At 47.3% G+C, this 20,558-nt stretch overlaps 5 protein-coding genes across 5 annotated transcripts; 3 read left to right on the forward strand and 2 right to left on the reverse strand.

The window, feature by feature from the left end:
• Positions 1 to 149: 149 nt before the first annotated feature.
• On the forward strand, positions 150 to 8,416 carry N7478_005309 (type I polyketide synthase; the record flags this gene model as incomplete). Its single annotated transcript, XM_056921523.1, has 16 exons — positions 150 to 751; positions 833 to 876; positions 938 to 1,329; positions 1,382 to 1,505; positions 1,559 to 1,671; positions 1,729 to 2,167; positions 2,234 to 2,683; positions 2,744 to 4,890; positions 4,953 to 5,052; positions 5,109 to 5,134; positions 5,184 to 6,050; positions 6,107 to 6,388; positions 6,442 to 6,516; positions 6,583 to 6,920; positions 7,065 to 7,467; positions 7,520 to 8,416. The coding sequence occupies 16 exons, from the start codon at positions 150 to 152 to the stop codon at positions 8,414 to 8,416; spliced, it is 7,299 nt and encodes a 2,432-aa protein (XP_056779560.1).
• Positions 8,417 to 9,260: 844 nt separating this feature from the next.
• N7478_005310 (lysophospholipid acyltransferase) lies at positions 9,261 to 11,122 on the reverse strand (the record flags this gene model as incomplete). The annotated part of the gene is made up of 3 exons (XM_056921524.1): positions 9,261 to 10,918; positions 10,981 to 11,025; positions 11,101 to 11,122. 3 exons carry the CDS (start codon positions 11,120 to 11,122, stop codon positions 9,261 to 9,263), a joined length of 1,725 nt encoding a protein of 574 aa, XP_056779561.1.
• Positions 11,123 to 11,454: 332 nt separating this feature from the next.
• N7478_005311 (Sec1 family protein) lies at positions 11,455 to 13,355 on the forward strand (the record flags this gene model as incomplete). Its single annotated transcript, XM_056921525.1, has 3 exons — positions 11,455 to 11,568; positions 11,630 to 12,655; positions 12,717 to 13,355. 3 exons carry the CDS (start codon positions 11,455 to 11,457, stop codon positions 13,353 to 13,355), a joined length of 1,779 nt encoding a protein of 592 aa, XP_056779562.1.
• A 241-nt stretch (positions 13,356 to 13,596) lies between these two features.
• Positions 13,597 to 14,806, forward strand: N7478_005312 (SDR family oxidoreductase; the record flags this gene model as incomplete). Its single annotated transcript, XM_056921526.1, has 2 exons — positions 13,597 to 13,722; positions 13,832 to 14,806. 2 exons carry the CDS (start codon positions 13,597 to 13,599, stop codon positions 14,804 to 14,806), a joined length of 1,101 nt encoding a protein of 366 aa, XP_056779563.1.
• Positions 14,807 to 15,746: 940 nt separating this feature from the next.
• N7478_005313 (TRAPPII-specific subunit TRS120) lies at positions 15,747 to 20,278 on the reverse strand (the record flags this gene model as incomplete). Its single annotated transcript, XM_056921527.1, has 3 exons — positions 15,747 to 19,007; positions 19,078 to 20,039; positions 20,113 to 20,278. 3 exons carry the CDS (start codon positions 20,276 to 20,278, stop codon positions 15,747 to 15,749), a joined length of 4,389 nt encoding a protein of 1,462 aa, XP_056779564.1.
• Between the last annotated feature and the right edge of the window lie 280 nt (positions 20,279 to 20,558).

Genomic DNA, 20,558 nt, shown 5'->3' on the forward strand with positions numbered 1-20,558 from the left:
CTCCCTACCTGATAACCCTTCCATGTCTTCATAATCCTTCTTTATTCAGGTTACTTGGTCACATTTATCCCTAGTCGCTTTCTGCCATCGGGACAGTTTATCAACCTTTGACTGTAAATCCAGCCTGTCAATTTGAATATTCCCAAGCCATGGATGACCATCCCGAGACGTCGTCCAAGATGAATGGCAATGTGACGGAAGCCATACATGAAGATGTTTCAGGGTATAACGCTCATGCCACGGGCCAACACGAGGGTACTTCTCCGATCGCGATTGTGGGCCTAGGTATGCATCTTCCTGGAAATGTATCTACAGCTGATGAATTCTGGGATCTTCTGATGAGCAAAAGAGACTGCTCATCTGAAGTCCCGAAAAGCCGATATAATGCGGATTCCTTCTATGGTCCCGGAATACCCCAGTCCCTGAAGACCAAGCGAGGATATTTTCTCCATGATGACTGTGTGGGCAAAGGAGACAAGAGTTTCTTTAGCAATATGCCAGGATTTCCACTTAGTGATCTCGATCCGCAACAGATGGCGTTGATGGAGGTAGTGTGGGAGTGTATGGAAAATGCAGGACAAGTTGGATGGCGAGGATCAGATATCGGACTTTACGTAGGTGTATTTGGTGAAGATTGGCATGAAATTACCGCGAAAGAGACAATGGCAGTTTCTCGTGCCCATGCATTTGCAAATGGTCAATTTGCATTGTCGAATCGAGTCTCTTACGAGTTCGATCTCAAAGGTCCTAGGTATGATAAAGACTCAAATCTGTCAACGTTGGTTGGTTAAATCATGGCGCTGAGCAATGTATAGTATGACTGTCTTAACAGCTTGTTCATCTTCATTGGTGGCTTTGCACGAATCATGCCAGGCAGTACAAAGTGGAGCCTGCAGCTCGGCGATTGTCGCCGGAACCAATCTCTTGATGACCCCAGCCATGAGTGTGAATATGTCCGAGAATATGGTTCTCTCGCCAGATGGCTACTGTAAAGTATTTGATGATGGCGCGAATGGATACGGCCGTGGGGAAGCAGTGAATGCAGTTTATATCAAGCCTCTCGCTCAGGCTATAGCAGATGGAGACCATGTTCGCGCAGTCATCCAGGGAACGTCCGTGAACTATGATGGAAGGTCTGACAAGATATTTGCGCCAGATATTGACAGCCAGGAGAAATTAATTAGGCAAGCTTATTCACAAGCTCGGATTCATGATATTTCACAGACTGGATTTGTCGAGTGTCACGGTACCGGGACAAAAGTGGGTGACTTTGTCGAAGCAAAAGCTATTGCTCGTGTATTTGGTGAAAGGGGTGTCCACATTGGATCTGTATGTTAGAAAAATCGACTGGGACCCGAGTCCAACTAATTTTCTGGTATAGGTGAAGTCCAATGTAGGACACGGCGAAGGTGCCTCCGGATTAACTGGTCTCATTAAGGCTGTGCTAGCCCTTGAGCATCGTACCATCCCGCCTAACATGCACTTTTCACGTCCAAATACTAAAAGTAAGACAAAAAAAATATCATACTATTCAGGACTCATTTATTGAATCGAGCAGTTCCCTTTGACAAAAATGGGTTGGTTGTCCCCACAGAGCCGATCCCATGGCCTCGTGATCGCCTGGAACGAGTCGGCGTTAATTGCTTCGGAATCGGTGGTAGCAATGCCCACGTAAGATAAGATCTGTGTTAATTCTGAGCCATTCAGCTTGTTAACACATCAATATAGGCCATTTTAGATTCAGCTACAGCATTTCGAAACCCGATCAATGACATTTCTGAACCATTGCGGCCCCATCTCATTGTTCTTTCGGCTCAGAGTAAAGTGGCACTTGATTCAAGGGTTGCAAAAACCAAAGGATATGCTAAAAACCACCCCAATTCTTTAAAAAGTATTGCGTACACTCTAGGGGCTCGTCGTGACCACTTGTCTCATCGCGCGTATCTACTATGCGACAAGACAAGCTCTGTAATACAGGAGACTCGCTCTAGCTCTCCAGTTCAGAAAGTGCCCGCTTCTCCAGTGTTTGTTTTCACAGGACAGGGTGCACAGTGGCCCGGTATGGGGAGAGAGTTGCTGGACACATTTCCATTTTTCCATCACGATATCCGTATCATGGACGAGGCCCTGCAAAGTCTGGACCCTAAGCCACTGTGGAGTATAGAAGGTGTGTTTCCTTTCCATCCATCTTAACTGCTGCACTTTTAGCTAATTGTGTGCTTCAAACCTCTAGCGGAGCTTCGAGTGACTGCAAATTCTAGCCACATCGATGAGGCCGAGTACTGTCAACCACTTTGTGCTGCCATTCAGATTGCCCTAGTCAACTTATTTGCCAATTGGGGTATTCACCCCTCTGCCACCATTGGCCACTCCAGCGGCGAGGTTGTAGCAGCATATGCAGCGGGGGCAATTTCCATGCGCTCAGCTATCATTATGGCATACCTTCGTGGATATAGTGTCAAGCATGCTCCATGTTCTGGAGGCATGGCTGTAATTGGCCTTGGGGAAACTGTTGTCAGCCAGTTCCTCCTGGAAGGTGTGACAATATCCTGTGTGAACAGTGCCACCAGCGTAAACATCTCTGGGGAGAAGAAAAAGTTACTAGAAGTCATCTACAAAGTTCAGGAAGAAATGCCCGACACTTTCGTGCGACAATTGCCAATCAATGTCGCCTACCATGCTTGTTTGTACCCCCGATCTGTCCGTGATCGTTGAAGTTGGCTGTTACTAACTAATTTCATAGCTGATATGAGCCTTATTGGCCCAGTATTTGAAGGGACCATCACCCCTTACATTGAATATAGAGACAAAATGCTTCCAATGTATTCGACAGTGACGGGAGTAGTGATTTCGGATCCACGTCAACTCAATGCAGGGTACTGGCGGAAAAACTTAGAGTCACCTGTGCTCTTTTTACAGGCCATGAATACTCTAATTTCCGAGAATCAAAGTACAATGGGCCTTTTCGTGGAAGTAGGAACCCATAATACACTTTCTGGACCTTTGCGCCATATATTTTCCTCCCACAAATCCCAGAACTACTATATTCCAACCCTTCGCAAGAATCAATGCCAATCGATCCGCCTTCTTGGAACCGTCGGTGAATTGTATTGCTACCGTTGTCCCGTTGATTTTGCCGCAGTCAGTGGAATCGGCAGTGTTCTTGTTGATCTGCCAGTGTATCCTTGGGATCGAAGCAGTATCAACTGGCAAGAAAGTCGCCTTTCCAAAAACTGGAGATTTCGGCAACACCCCCACCACGAGTTGCTAGGCTCTCGAATGTTGGAGGCTACTGACTTGGAGCCTGCATGGCGGAATTCGCTCAACCTTGAGAATGTTCAGTGGCTGAATGATCACCAGGTCTCACAAGAAACAATATTCCCCTGCGCAGGATATATCGCGATGATAAACGAAGCCATTCGCCAGCTTCATGGAGTGCAATTCTGTACAATTCGGAGACTATATATGAAGACTCCTCTGATCTTGCCATCAAACTCTGGCGAGACTGTAGAGCTCGTCACAAGTATGAGATCTATGAGATTGAATGATCGAATTGACTCGGATTGGTACGAATTTACCATTGCATCATTTGATGGATCAAAATGGACCAAACATACAGTTGGCGAAACAAGACCAGGCGCTGAAGATTTGAAGGCACAATCACCGGAGATATTGCAGTTTCCAAGGTTGGTTTCATCAGAGCTCTGGTACGAAAGATTAGCAAATCTAGGCATGGAATATGGGCCACAATTCCAAGGCCTGGAAGATATAACTGCAAATCCTGTGCAATTTGCCGCAAATGCTAGTATTCGCGAGGCTCCAGAAAAGGATAATAGAAGAGATGCCGTGCACCCAGTCAACATTGACCAGTGTCTTCAATTATTCAGTGTTGCTGCAAGCAATGGAAGGTCGGTAAGATTGACAGCGCTCTATTTGCCTATGTATATCGAAGAAATCTGCATCGGTTGTGGCGGATCTCGAATGAAAGCTGAAGCTCATGGAACTGGCTCTGAAGGGAACAGGGCCCAAGGTGATGTGATATTGGTGACTGATGACCGAATGATTCTGCATATGCGTGGGGTGACTTTTGCTCAACTAGACAGAGTCGATTTGACAGAGACATCCCATATCCCATTGTTCTCACATGCAGTGTGGCGACCAGATATCGATCTTCTCTCGGGTGATCTCCAGCTTTCTACCCCAACAGAAAACTGTGAGGAACTCAGGTTGTTCGGTCAAGCGTCTTTCCTATCCATGGTCCTCACTCTTCGAAAGATATCTAGGAAAAAGGCATACTCCGAGCCTTTGGAGATGTATATGCGATCGCTCCAAAAAGAGGTAGACGCACTGGACAAGCTTGGGATTGAAGGAACCAGTGGCGAAAATATCTGGACACAGAAAAGCATAGAAGGTCTAGAGCTTGATTGGAATTTGATAAGCCAGAGCCTCAAGAGCAAGCATTTGGGTTTCATGTCGGAATTGGGCTCGGCTACAATTGACAACGCCACAGCTGCCTTCGATCTTCCTTCGCACGAGCTAACCCCTCTGCATCTGGGCGACGCACAGCAAATGTATGAAGATTGGGTCACATCTCTCCGCATATTGCCGGAGTGGATTTCTCTTCTTTGTCACTCTAGACCATCTCTATCCATTCTCGAGATTGGAGGTGGGGATGGGTCGTTCTCGTCCAATCTTCTTCGCTTGCTGACTTCCGACAAACAATACTCATACTCACAGTATACATGGTCCGATATAGGGAATATTAAAGCTACAATTCAGGAACGACTTGCTGATTACCCGTCGTTACACTTCCAATCGCTCGATATCACCAAAGACCCAATTGAGCAAGGCTTCCAACCAAAGAGTATGGATCTTGTGATTGCTTCAGAGGTATGTTATTTTTTTTCTTCTGGGAAATTTGAATTGTAATGGCTTATTCGAACTTCCACAAGCTTGAGAGACTGCCCTCTTGCAGCCTCGTGTCCGCTTTGAAAAATGTCAAAAGCCTTCTTGTCCCTGGAGGCAGGCTCCTAATTCGTGAATACGCACCTGGTCAGTAAAACCCTTGATATATATTCGTTTTTGATCGACAAATTAACGCGCCAAAGCACTTTCTGCCTTCGACTTTCTATCGGTAAGCCACTCCCCGTAATGGTAGATAACAATACACTGATAGTTACTAGAGTTGCTCCTCGAGATTTGACCCTAATAAACTGGCAATGGCCGCCAATAGAACAGAGCTATTTACTGAAGCATGGACAACAATGCTTCAAGACGCGGGCTTTGATGGCATTGAGGTAGACGCATATGATGGGAAAGCTCCATATTACTTCCATCACATCATGATTTCTCGAACACCCCCTGAATGCTCCAAGGGCCAGGGGCTTATTTACCTGCTGGGCCCAAATCAAGAAACTTGCAGTCCTTGGATAGCGATATTTGAAGAGGATCTGATGCACAATGGCTATACCATCAAGCGGCTTACTATTGGAGACAGCATTCCTCCAGATCAATACGTGATATCATTGCTTGATATAGATCGTCCTTTCTTCCATCAAATAAGCCAAGATGACTGGGAGTGGTTCCAAAACTTTACTAAGTCCTCTCCTCAGATTCTCTGGATAACAAAGTCAGTTGAATTGAAGTGCCATGATCCGAACTATTCAATCGTAATGGGCGTTTCACGAACGGCCCGACAGGAGCAAGAACTGCATTTTGGAACTATACAACTTGACACTTTTGACGAATCAATAATAGGAAGTTTGACGAAGATTTGCCAAGGATTTTTCAAGCCCATGTTGGGAAATGCTTTAACTGATGCAGACTTCGAATTTGCTTTGCGTGATGGCGTGATCTATATACCTCGAATTCAGTGGAGGGGAACGAACGACAGGCCACTGAGGCCGACGCAGTCTGAGCCATCATCTATCAAGTTGGATGTTACATCTTATGGCTTAATCGACTCCATTTCTTGGTGTGAAAACGATTCCAGGACTTTGAAAGATTACGATGTTGAGATCGATATCAAATACGTCGGTTTAAATTTCCGGGTACGTCGAGAGGAAACTTCTGTTACAAGGGATTTGATGAGACTAACTTCTTGTAGGATGTGATGATTGGTCTAGGCGTCATGTCAAACAAAGAAGACCTAGGCATGGAGGCCAGCGGGGTGGTAGGGCGCTGTGGATCCAAGGTTGAAAACCTCCAACCTGGAGATCGGGTGATGGTGTGTCGACCTGGTCTATTTCGAACAAAAGCAGTTGTTCCTGATGGTAGCTGCACAATCATTCCTGAATCACTTTCACTGGAAGAGGCCGCCTCGATGCCTGTGGTATATGCCACAGCCTACCATTGTCTGATAGACGTGGGACGACTAGAGAAAGGACAGGTATGCCCATCAACCTCCCAAATTGAATGCATTATGCTAATAAAAAGTGATAGTCTGTACTTATTCACGCAGCATGCGGGGGAGTGGGTCTAGCTGCTGTTCAGCTAAGCCAGATGATCGGAGCAACGGTAAGTAAATTGAAGATAAATAGTACCTAGACGGAGTCGTTTGCTGATTTTGGATATGTCGTCCAGATATATGCCACCGTTGGAAGCGAATCAAAGGCACAATATTTGGTGGATCAATTCCATATTCCTCGTGATCATATCTTCAGGTCTCGTGATGCTTCCTTTGAGCAAGAGTTGATGAAGGTGACCATTGATCAAGGCGTAGATATTGTGCTCAACTCTTTAGCGGGGGAGCTTCTCCATGCATCCTGGAGATGTGTTGCAGAGTTTGGAAAGATGATTGAAATTGGTAAACGGGATTTCATAGAGCATGGCTGGTTAGACCTGGAAGGCTTCGGGGCGAATCGAGCCTTTTTTGGAGTTGACCTCATTCGAATTGGACAAAAGCCAGGTTTAATTCCGAGGTAAGCGAGCTTTGCTGCTTTGCTGCTTTGATTGAATGAAAAAATACTAATTCCGAGTTTGTGGCATAGAATTGTGAACCTGATATTGGGGCTTTACAAAGAGGAAAAGATTACTCCAATTCGGCCATGCTCGATTTTCTCTAGTACCGATATTCATGAAGCATTCCGTAATATGCAACGAGGACTCCATATGGGCAAGCTTCTTGTCAGAATGCCCGAAACAGACTCGACAGATCTCATAGTGAAACCTAGGGATCATGTGAAGCTATCTTCGAAACTGACCTACATTCTCGTTGGTGGACTTGGAGGTATCGGGCGGGCAATAGCTACTTGGATTGTAGAAAAAGGCGCTCGAAACTTGATCTTCCTGTCCCGATCGGCCGGTGCTTCTGAAGCAGATCAAGCATTTGCGCACGAGCTTCAAGTCCAGGGCTGTCGTGCAATCATGATCAAAGGGGATGTGTCTGTTTTGGAAGAGGTCCAGTCCGTCATCGAGAACGCACCTAGTCCAATCGGTGGAATTCTGCAGTTATCTATGATCGTTCGGGTAAGAATTGTTGAATATCAAACATAAAGCCTAGGGCTAACCTAAAAACCAGGATCAATTTATACCTGACATGAGCCATAAAAACTGGCGGGATGTTCTTGCAGTCAAGGTGGCTGGTGCTTGGAATCTTCACCATGCGCTCTCTGGTTATGATTCTGCTTTGCACTTCTTCATCGTTTGTGGGTCCGTCACAGGTGTGATGGGGAACGCGGGCCAGGTGAACTATTCATCAGCAAATGCATTTCTTTCCTCGTTCGCTCAATACCGCATCGAAAATGGACTTCCGGCATCTGTGGTGAACTTGGGGGGAGTCGATGATGTAGGGTTTTTAGCAACACAGGACCTCACACTTCGAGCTAGGATGCGCTCCGCTGCTGTACGGCTTCTTCATGAGCAAGAGGTGATAGATGGATTTGAGCTCGCCATGGTTCATTCAGGCCCGAAGAAAACAATAGAATCATCGAATGGCTCATTACAGCCTCCGAACAATGTCATCGTGGGCATGAACAGCACTAAGTCTCTGAAGGGTCCTTCGGTACGGCCGCTCTGGGGACAGGATGCTCGTTTCCGAGCCTATGCGAACCTTGATACTAAGCACGAGCCAGCTCAAAGTACGCTCAATAAAGCTTCTCAGCTTCGACAAATACTGGCATCTATCAAAGATGAGCCGACATATCTGGATGATCCCCAGTGGTTTGAAAATCTTCTTCTTGAGACTGTTGAGGCCATCCAAGAATATTCCATCTTTGCTCGGGATCAAACGTATGCAGAGATAATCAACACGCCGTTTGACTCTCTTATGACCGTTGAGATACGAAATTGGGCCCGGCGTTATCTTTACTTGAATCTGACCCTCAACGGAATCACAAAGGCTGCAACCATTGAAGGATTGGCGAAATTGATAGTATCCAGCTCTGTAAAGCAACATCAGTCCGTGTTCTCGAAATAACCAAGGAGTGAATATCAAAATACTTCGGGCTACGCGATTACTACGAAGAAACATACTTTGGTCATGAAACATTTAACATTGAATGTACGATATTTCATATATGTTCTCCTGAGAAGTTAATATAATATTTGTCTGTCCAGGTGTACGTGAATGTCTACGGATATCTTCGTCGGAAATTATTATATTGGGGAAGTCTAGTACGGGGGCCCATAGATATCCATGGATATTTCTGAGATATAATCTTTCTTTCTTTTTAAATGAGTGTGGTAGTACTGTATAATCTAAAAGAATTGCAAGAGATATATTTCTCTATCTATCCTTCCACTTGTCTTTCTAGTTGACTTTCCACTTGATTTTATATGTAGAGCTTACAGTACAGGTCGCAGTGTGATACTAGGCGATAAAGTCTACTATCTATGGCCACATGTGCAGGGGGTTCCCCGATGATCTTCCGTATAGTATATAGCCTAGATTGACCATATTTCAGTTAATCAAAATTAATACCCAGTGACCTTGAAAAAGAGCCTAACAGACAACTTTATCAATACCTCATAGATAATTATGACCTGTCTTAGAAAATTCATGTCTTCATTTCTAACCATGGTCTCTACATAGCATTGTAGTGACCATGCATTCTGAACCAATGAAACGTGCTTCAGAGGCGAACTTTGTCTACCTCTTACAAAACCAAGGTTGTTAAACCAAATGAGAACGATCGAGGAAAAAGCGGATGAAAGATAAAACCGAGATGACGTTTAAGCAAGTAGCAAGTCGTGAATACCAGACCCTGACCGAAATTCCTCTATAAAGGCGAAATGTTAATGTATCGGACCGACAGGTAGCATTACAGCTTGCGTCCGATCTTCTGCTCAACGGCAATTTTAAGTTCCTCGCCACTGGGCATGGTAACAACACTCCCACGACGACGTCGCGACTCAATTTCCGAAATGATCTCTTGCACGGCTTCATCGAAGTCGCGTTCAGGGTCGTGAGGAAGACCCAACGTTGGAGGTCGTATAGCCTCCTGGCTGACGGAGCGCATGACATGAGGCCGGTTCCGACGCTTGAGATTGGAAATGAGGTAGCCTTTCACAGGGGTGGCGAAGACAACGAGAGAAGTGATGGTGCCGATAATGCCGTAGAAGTACACACGGGACCAGACAGTCATGGAGTCACCGAAGCTAAGAAGGACAAAGGGCATGACTGCGAAGCCTAGTGTAAGTTGAGTAGCAGCCCAACTGAAGATATCGTAATAACGCTTGTAGGGCATAGGCTTGGTCCCATCGGGAGTGAGGAAGAAGGGACGGATGTAACGACGAAAATCTAGTAGTGAGGCGGTAAGTAAGATGTTAGGATAGCCGAGGGGATCAAACAAACACATACTTTTGGCCACAGTTTGAATAAATGAGCCTAATACAAAAGTCATGTAGTAACCAGGGTAGAAGCCATGCCAGAGGGCACTCGTAGCGAAGGTAGCCATGCTAGCACGGAAACCAGGCTTCTTCCCCTTTGGAGTAACACGTAGATAGACATAGTTGCGCAGCCAGTGGTTGGTATTCTTATTCCAACTTCCAAGATAGGCGTGTGAGTTCTGGGCGGTTTCCAAGCCCCAGGGATCGACGTTTTCCAATCGATTCCAGAACACCTTACCAGACTTGGGATCAAAACCATTGTAACCCATACCAGATAGGATACAGGCGCCCTCGGTCAAAGACCATACTCCGTAGTACTTAAGGCGAGCGGTCAAGCCGAGAAGGTATACAGTGATCATGCGGCGTGGGAAACCGAGCTCCATAAACGCGTCAGAGAGCACAAAGTCGGTTGTAAAGATCCCACCAAGGTATACAAATAGACCAATCCAAAGCAGTCCTACCGCGGCCTTCTTGAAGGCCGGCGTACCGCTGCGGGGAATCTTGCGCTTCTTTCGAGTCGGTGGTACCTTAGATGGATCAGTACCTGGGGGAATGTCGAACAGAGTGGTATCGAGCCAACGGCAATAATCGACATATTCGAGAGGGGGACCGGCAAATAGCGAGGGGAAGAAGAGGACATAGCCTAGGTAGTTGACGATGCTGGGGAACTCGGTAACAGCCGAGTACTTTTGCGCATCGGAAAGCTGCCCCTGCGGCAGACGACCATCATGTATATTCCAGCAAAAAGACGACAGTTTCATCACGAGGACCATTTGAGCTCCCGTGATATCCACTACCCCCGGCTCATCTGCGATTTGACGGTAGATATGGCTGATCGACATGTGGGACATCAAAAAGATGAAACCAATCCATGGCATCAACGAACCATCTATGTAATATGCAATGGCGTATGTCCCAGCTGCGCTGTACAGCAGTGTTCGCAGACCATCCCAAAGACCAAAGAGACCGATTATGTATAGGAGGGACACGCCGATAATGAAGGCATTCTTCTTCCAGGGTTGAGCGTCGGGGATGCGCTTCAGCAAGGCGGCGAGTGGGAAGGAAAACAGGAAAGAACCGATCAGCTTGACTGAGATTAGGTTAGACGCTGCTGTGTGTCTTTAATTTTTAATTCCAAGAAGAGTCACGTACGCTCATCAACAGAGGAACCTGTGAGCCGAGCAGGAATTGCGAACACTGCGGGGAGACAAAAATTAGCTTAATGTCCGGGGGGAGCTATAGCTCTTCCTTCAAACATGGGGGAACACTAACAGCTATCGATATAGGGTAACATGATGTCGACCCCGACAGAAGACGTCCAGTCTTTTGGGTGATATCTTATAGAAAATAATTCATGCGTAAACTTTGGAGGGGGGAACTTGAAGCGAAGCGTTCGGAGTCAACAGACCAAATAAAAATGTCATGTGGGAAAAGGCGGACGCGCCCAACATTATTCAACACCTTCCATCTTCTCCACTTCCCCCCACGGTTACAACATCACCCGTTGTGATCCCACCTACCATAAAAGTTTGAAACTCTACACCGGTCTTTGGAACTCTTCCCTCTTTCTTCCTTACCTTATTATTTACTAAGCGCGCCTACGCGCAATTTTTTTTTTTTTTCATCATGGATGTCGTCGCGGCCGTCTCGGGCTACATCTCCAAGATGGTGACGGCCGGCGAATCAGCTTCGGGGTCTTCGTCCTCCAAGATGAAGATCCTGCTTCTTGATAGTGAGACAGTGGGCACAATGTACTCCAGCTAGTTTGATTAATGATAGCAACTGACTTTTGCTGTTCTAGGTTCCAATTGTCTCGACCGCGATGACCCAGTCGGCCCTCCTGAACCATGAAGTGTACCTCATTGATCGCTTGGATAACGCTGCGCGCGAGAAAATGCGACATCTGCGATGCTTAGTTTTCGTACGCCCATCCCCAAACTCTATACAGCTTCTTGTCGACGAGCTCCGTGAACCCAAATACGGCGAATACTATATCCATTTGAGCAACATCATTCGAAAGTCATCCCTCGAGCGCCTTGCTGAGGCTGACAGTCATGAAGTCGTTCAATCTGTGCAGGAGCAATTCGCCGACTTCCTAGTAGTCAATCCGGATCTGTGCTTTCTAAATTTAGGTTTCCCTTTGAGCCGTCTTTGGAGTCACTCCCCCGACTTGTGGAACGCAGACTCACTACAGAGATCCACGGAGGGGGTCCTAGCATTACTGTTGTCCTTGAAAAAGAATCCGTTGATCCGATACGAAAAAAATAGTCTCATGGCCCGGAAGCTGGCCACTGAGGTTCGGTATCACCTCACGCAGGAGGAGCAATTATTTAACTTCCGCCGGACGGATACACCGCCAATTCTGCTCATCCTCGACCGTCGAGATGATCCCATCACCCCACTACTCACGCAATGGACCTATCAAGCCATGGTACACGAACTACTTGGAATAAATAATGGGCGCGTGGACCTGCAAGATGTACCGGAGATTCGACCGGAGCTTAAGGAGATCGTGCTGGCCCAGGACCAAGATCCATTCTTTAAAAAGAATATGTATCAGAACTTTGGTGATTTGGGTCAAAATATCAAGGAATATGTGGAACAGTACCAGACTAAGACGCAAAGCAATACAAATATTGAATCTATCACGGATATGAAGCGATTTGTGGAGGATTATCCTGAATTTCGCAAGCTATCCGGCAATGTGAGCAAGCATGTCACCTTAGTGGGTGAGTTGAGTCGACGTGTGGGCGAAGACAGTTTGCTAGATGTGAGTGAGCTGGAGCAAAGCTTGGCTTGCAATGAAAGCCACGCCACTGATCTCAAGGTATGTCCGATTGAGTCTTTCTGTGCTTACTATGGATTGTTGCTTACCTATGTCATTTTAGTCCTTGCAGCGCCTTATCCAACTAGAGAATGTGCCGTCTGATAGCAAATTGCGCCTTGTGGCTCTCTATGCGCTGCGTTATGAGAAACAACCCAACAACGCTCTGCCGGTCTTGCTCGACTTGCTCGTCACCGCCGGCAACGTTCCCTCCAACAAAGTCAACATTATTCCCAAACTTCTCGCCTATCACCATTCGCTTCAAGCCCCACCCGTTGCTGGTGGATTCACTGATCTTTTCGAATCAACCTCGTTCTTCTCTGAAGCTCGCGATCGCTTTAAGGGCCTCAAAGGCGTGGAGAATGTCTATACACAACACTCACCGCGATTGGAAGTGACTCTCCAAAACTTGATCAAGGGGCGTTTGAAGGAAATGCAGTACCCTTTCCTGGAAGGTAGCGGGCATACTCGAGACAAACCCCAAGACATCATTATCTTTATCGTTGGGGGTACCACATATGAAGAAGCCAAGATGGTGGCGCAGGTTAATGCCAGCTCCCCTGGAGTTCGTGTCGTCTTGGGTGCCACCATGATTCATAATAGCACAACTTTCTTGGAAGAGGTCGATGATGCTGTTAGCAGCTGGCCAGAACCAGAACCCACAACAGCTGCTGGACGGCTGCGACGAGAGGTTGGGCGATAAGTGTGACATAAAGATGCTAGTATATATCCGACAACTACATGATACCGTGCTAAAACACGGAATTAAATTATTAAATTATTTCATTCCAACCACAAGAATGCATATAGCTCTGAATACCGTAGCATATGCAATATCTACACTTGTACAATAATGTGGGTCGCACCCCGGACTATGCGGAGTCCCGAAATTTAACCATGCACACCTCCGTTTCCTCCATTTCCTCCTCTTTCCACCCAACGCCATGGACCTTTCTCCTCCAAAAGGGGGTCCTTCTTCTCCAACTGCCTCTCGAGAGCCGCGATTACACCTTCCGTCAACTACAGATCCTCCAGGCCCCCAGAATCCTCCCAAACCGCTCGTATGGTTGGTAGGTGGTGCTCTTCTTACCCTCCGCTTTAACTCTATACGCCAGCCTCGGCGGCAGCACAGAACAAGATGAGAAGCTTGATGCTAACTGGCGGGTTTGTCAATGTTAGATCTTCGGTGCGACCGGTCATATGGGCCGTTCCCTTGTGAAAAACGCTCTGTCACGCAACGACCTTGTTTCGGCCGTAGGGCGCACATACGAGAATAGCCCCGAGGCTATGAAAGAGCTCGAAGATGAACATGAGAACTGCCTAGGTTTACTGTGCGATGTCAGAGCACGCGAAACTGTAAAACGAGTCATCGATTTAACAATCGCGCGATTTGGGTGCATTGACGTGATCGCCAATTGCTCCGGGTACGGCGTGATCGGGGCCTGCGAGGATCAAGACGAGTTCGATATCCGTAACCAATTCGAGACAAACTTCACAGGCACCTTGAATATGATTCAGCTATCGCTGCCGCATTTTCGCGAACGAAGAGCAGGTCGGTACCTTATTTTCAGCTCGACCTCCGGCGCGCTCGGTGTGCCAGGGTTGGGACCGTACTGCGCGTCGAAGTATGCGGTAGAGGGATTGATGGAGAGCATGCTATATGAAGTAGATAGCTTCAATATAAAGGGTACATTGGTTGAACCTGGTCATATGCGACGCGACGACATTGGTGATCTGGTGTCTCCTTCCTTCATGGCTGCAAACCCCTCTGAACACAATCTATCTTCCCCACTGCCTCTGTATGGCCACTTCTTGGTCAAGCCGCCGAGTGAACCATACAACACATCTACGTCGCCGGCAGCACATGCCCGTCGTATGCTCATGTGGCTCGGTGACAAACAACCTGCTTCCGCGGTAAAAGCAGCCCACCTCGTTTGGGAGCTTGGGCATTGCTCCTATCCTCCACTACGATTGATTCTCGGTACATACGCGGTCGAAAGTATCCGGGATCGACTAAAATGCATCATCGAGGAGATTGAAGATTGGAAGCATCTCAGCTTTCCATTGGGAGAAGTCCAACCTGTCACGTCCGGTCGGGAAAGATCATCTACGCAACCCGAAGGAAACGATGGTGCTGGCAACAATGACGGATGATACCCTCGGCGCAATTATTAGACCCAGCTCTTGTTTCAGCACTATAGCGTTCCTCCGGACTCAAATTTCAGCGTTTCCGAGCCTGCTTAATGGACCAGCTGCCATGACCTGCATTAAGGTGTGCAATGCCACAACTGCATCACGATAAGCTCGGCTTTAACGATGCCGAGCTCTTGAATAAGGAGTTGATCCGACCCAAGCAAGCATTTCTGGGCAAGATGCGCCTCACACCCCCGAGGTTTTAACAAACATGTTCTGTACCCCTAGCATTCGAGAGGAAAGCTGTAATGCTAGAACTATTGAGCAACTGCCTTGGTTCCAACGGGCTGCTCTGGGGAGAGGCGTAAGATAGAGCAGAGCTGCCCGATGCAGCAATTTACCCATGAGATGCATCTTTCACGATCTTACATCTAAGACAATTATTTCATGCGACGGTATAAACCAGCCAAGCAGTCAATAATTTCAGGAGCTTGTCATATTGCTTAAACACATTCTTTAACGCAAAGAATCTATAAAAAATTTGATCTGGTACTTCAAGTTCCGGTTTATATGATCATTTGAAATAGGTATTGTACATATAGGTCGAGATCTATAGGTATTTATCCGCTTGTCTGTAGATATCCCCAATGGTGATATGTCGCATCTCGGATTTGTAGACAAAGATGCACTTCGTTGATACGTAGTTCTCTCGAGAGAATTTCATTGAAATACATAAAGATTATTTACCACGCTGCAATCATGTACAAGGAAATTATCAAATGGGAGACATCATAATGCTACAAGACGCATCTCATTCGGCTGGGGAGACAGGCATTGGTATAACATGGCATGCAGTGGGTTCTATATTATATCATGATGTGGAGACAGAGAAAGAAGGCAATGAAAAAGATGGGAGGCATGGATCATGAAATACAGTATGGCACAAGGGACGTCAACACATTCATACAATGGCGTGGATGACACAGGTCTCCTTCGCATGCCAGATGCGTCTTCGTCGCACAACATCTGCTCCAAAGGTGTCCTTAATACCGTCGTAATGGTCTTGAACATCATCACTTTTTTCATGGGAATCGAAAGGTCGCAGAATGCGGGCCTCTTCTACACTGGCGCCGATCTCATATTCACCCCGGCAGAGTACTGTTACCCCGATAGAAGCTTGGGTAGACTCGCCGCTTGCTAAGATAGGAAGCGCTTGCTGGAGCATACCAGTCCATGCGAGTCGGCGCGTAAGATCTAGCGCAATGTTATTTGGTTGGTGACGCAGACTGGGCTGGAGACGGAGAAGTGGGTGAATAGGTCGCGAAGAACGATTGCGGATGGTGACAGATAGGGTGAGTAGGTCGTCCGCTTTCGCTTGGAAACGCGAGCGGCCAGTTTGGACAACCGGCGCAGATGATTCGGTAGCCGAGGAAGGCGTGGAAGGCGAAGAAAGAGAGAATGTGGTCTCGACGTCCTCCAGTCGCATTGCTTCAACCATACGCGCATTAAGGCGGATGTTTCGAAGATCAATTGTGCCCTCGCGACCTGTAGATTCCTCTTTCCAACCTCCAAGTACTCTTTTAAGAAGCTCTTCGCGGAACCAGAAAGCTTCGCGGGTTGCTGCCTCTGCTTCAAACGATAGCTTGTTGGCACTGACCACAAACTGACGCCGAGTACCCGTGTTCACGACGGGTATAGCGGCATGCGGGTTATCTAGATATAGGCGCGGAATGACAAGGACAAATCGAGACACTTGGCCGGGCTGGAGGTGCCCATCGACGGAGTACTGGTCATTGTGGTCATTGGGGTCATCCTTTGACAACGAAGTGTGCTCTCCGACTCGTAAATAGACAGACACAGGACTTGGCCATGCATTTCGTAGGTCAAGTAACACGACACAGTGGTCCGGGCCGTAAGATCCCTTCCCAAGGCGGGCGAGAATTCGAGAAAAGGGATCATGATCGGTGGCCGCTAATGGCGTAACCGAGTTTTGAGTCGAGTCTGACGACGCCTCGATATGATTTCGCCAGGCGAAATCGCCACTAAATGGGAGGACATCGCATCGAGCAACTTCTACGCTCGCATTCACTGTGACGGTCAAGGGTACAAACAATTGCCTAGTATAGAAGACATCAGGCAGCTCGCCCGGCTTTGAGCCAAGGCGAGAGTAGTCTATTTGAACTGTGATGTCTTGTAGACCAGGTTTACCCAGAACATCAATTGTGAAATTGGCTGTTTGCCCTGCAGGAATCGAGCAATCTTCCGGGTTAGAACCTTCACGACGCCATTTCAAGGCTGGTTGCGTCGTCAGTTTCAGTTCCAATTCATAGATCTCCGCTGGCAAAAGATCTTTGTTTTTAAGAGCTGACTGGAGTTGCCGGGTCGTCGAGTCTTGGAATGTGAATAGAACAAAATCCACGGGGCAAGATGAGGTGTTTCGAAGGGTGAGCGTAAAAGATTTGACCTCTCCTTCGAGAATCATTAACGCCGACTGCGAGAGTGACATGGATTCGATTAAAAGTGATGGTTGTTTACCAATAACTTTCACCTGGCAAGTCTCGGTGTCGGGTCCCTTCTTAACCGAAGTCTTCCCGTCTTTCGAGGTCTCTGAAGCCCAGGAAACGGGACGTTCTGAAAGGGGTTTCTTCGATGCCAGTCCAGTCCGCTTGAACTTGACTTCAGGTTCAGGCCGCCAGTATTTCTTGAATATAGGGAATCGTCGCTTTCGACAGTGGCGCACTTTGACAATGCATCCAGTAATAGTGAGAGCCCCTTCTTCAAGGGCTGTGCCGGGAACAACAATATCCTGAAGAGAAAATGGAGGAAGCGTGACGTTCTCTGTCACGGATTCAAAAGACACACCCTCGCTTTCTAGTTGCAGGTGCTCGATCTCTATCTCGAATTCGTAGGGATTCTGAAGTGTCACTCGGAATGAGGCAACTTCGTCTGTCACAGTAAGCATTTCCAGGGATTTGCTGCTAGGCTTTGCGAAAGGGTTGTATAAGAATGGGTCCTTCTTTGACTTTTCCGATGCAGTAGTGACGGCTTGCAATTCTGACTTGGACCGTCGAACGGGTCTTCTAGGGTCTGGTAGAGCTAGCAACTGAACGCCACGTACAAGGAAGTCATCCCAGTATTCCGCGGCCATATGAGAAGCACCTAGTCTGTTTGCTGCCCCAACAGTGCGCTTAATGTTATTCAAAAGACGTATTTGTTCTTCCCGTGGAAGGTATGGCGGCATTTGGTTTGAGTCAGCTACCATCAAATCTCCTCGAATAGTCTGCAAAAGCTCAACTGTGAAACGGAGTACACCTTCAAAATCAGGCAACGCTTCACAGCAATTAATACACGCCTTGAGAACATCAATCTTGAGATTGAGATCACCGTATCTATCCAAAACCAAATGTCGAAAAGCCCGCTCAGAAATGCCAGCCACAGATTCATACTCAGTGCATGAGTCTGAGCTACCCTGTGCGGATGATTGACTTTGCCGTTTCTCCCACTCATGGAATGCAGAGGGTTGAACGCCATATATTTCACCAACGGTAGCAAGAAGAAGACGTACACTCTTTTCCATATTCCCTGGACCAATATCGAGTGCATTTACATCGAATGTGGTATCACTGAGAGATGCCAGTCCTGCTGCTGGATGAATTCCCACCTCTGCAGCGCCGAGCTTACGGGCTTGCACCAGGCTGGGAACCATCACTGTGAGAAGCTCACGCATAATGAAAGCCTTTTTCCGAGGCAGATCAAGTGCATTGAGAACAGAAACAACTCCTACAACGATAGGCACTGCATCAGTAGCAGGCAAGTCGGCACCTGGAGCGAGGGGTAAAGCTCGATACAGAAAGTTTGCAATGTCTGATTTGCGAAGCAATACCGTTCCACGTGGAAGCTCTGGATGGAGTAAGGGAATCAGAGGTTCATTCATAACAATATGTTTGAGAGCATTGTCATCCAAGGAGCCGTCTCGGATGCGGGCTGACACTAGAAGCCTTGATAACCGAATGACTGTTTCAGAGTACACCAACTGGGGCAATGGCTCGTCTGTAATATGAGCCGCTCGATTGTATAGATTCAGAATAGTGTTTGAAACGTCGGGCAACAAATTTGCGAGGTTTTGAAGGGAGATCACGCGGTTACCAGATGTCAGAGTAGACATTGAATCTCTATGCGACTTTGAAGATTTGTCGATGACAGGGTAAAGGACCGAGGGGATCTATTTATGAGCGAGCTATGTAAGTGATCCGTTGTGGGCACTTTACTTCATAACATCTCCTGCAACATACCTGAAAGTCCATACCAGCCCACCCAAGCATGATAAGACATAGAAGAATCGATTCCAACGCTTTACCATGCCAGATATAGTCACTACTCGCGCGGGCATTGTTCACTGCCTCGATCAACTCTTTTAGTGCATCGTGCCACCTTCCTGCCTGCAGGAAAAGAGTTCCAATGACAACTCCTGCCCGTCCCTTGATCCGATTCTTGGTTCTATCAGTCGCGCTCACGCCACTGACTGACATTCGCTCACGGCTGTGCTCCTTAGCCGAAGAGATTGACGGGCTTTTACTTCCAGAATGTGACCGCGTCAGATGGATAGAGCGAGTAATCTCGTCAAAAGTTGTAGCGGTTTCGGAATTGGGGGTTTGTGTGCCAGAATCAGGCGCTGTTGGCGTTTCTGGTGTGCCATTGGGGTTTGAAGGCAACTGCGCAGGAAGCGTCATGCGATGTAATAATCGATCGACTGGCCTAGGACGCAGTTCTGTATTCCGGGATGGTCCCCACGAGGATGTTTTGGGCGATTCTATCGTTGGGATTGCTTGAGTGGTTTTTGCGAACTCGTCCAACTCCGACAATAAGATCGAAGTGACATCACATAGAACTGTTTTCATTGTAGTGGCCTTTGACGTTTCGGGGGATGGAACCCATAGCACATTGTCTGGTCCATTCGTGATTTTCTCCAATCCATCATAATTGAAAACTAGCAGCTGGTGCACGAGTGCTCGTGGACTCTTCTCCTTTATTCCATTTAGATCTTCTAAAAGTTCCTCGATTCCTTCCGGAGTTGGGTGGGGTTTCTTAGAATCCGAGCTCTGGGGAAGCTCAGCTCCATCCGCAATAGCAATAATCACCAATGGTTCTCTGTATATTTCGAAGGGGAATAGCTCAAGATGCGACGTGGGGGGAACCGAGAAGGTAAGGTCGTATAGAATCATGCCTGTGGGAAATGCAAGCGGCGAGAACATATCTATAGAGAAAGAATGTCAGTTCCTCATGTCAATAAATAGGTTTCATTATGATATTTTGCGGTTATTGCGTACTTCGATTTGGTCGAGCATCGGGACTAATGTCCCCCAACCGAACAACATTTTCAGCTTGAAGTCTGGCTGCAAAGCTCACAAAGCGCGAGCGCTTGATTCTGCCAATTGGCAATAAAAGCGCTCTTAAGCGCGCTGGCGCAATAGGGGACAATGGATCAACTCCCATGCTGTCATTTAGGAGAGACTGGGGCGCTGGCGGTGGGTAATCTCAAGCCCGCTTGCACAACAGTCTTGATTTTGGACCTTGCTTGTACAAGGGAGGTGGTGTTGAAGAAAGTGAAAGATATGTATGAGCTGTGGTACCAGATTCCCGCTGTTATAATTGCACTAAACCACGCTCATACCATGAAGACCAATCGTGCATCTGCGCATTGATGCTCCTGAAGCCGCAATGGATCAATGGAAACATTGCTGACATAAGTGGGCTGATCTAATCGCCCGATAAG

This window comes from Penicillium angulare (genome assembly GCF_028827245.1).
Source record: "Penicillium angulare strain IBT 27051 chromosome Unknown utg000004l_segment0_segment0, whole genome shotgun sequence".
Lineage (NCBI taxonomy): Eukaryota > Fungi > Ascomycota > Eurotiomycetes > Eurotiales > Aspergillaceae > Penicillium > Penicillium angulare.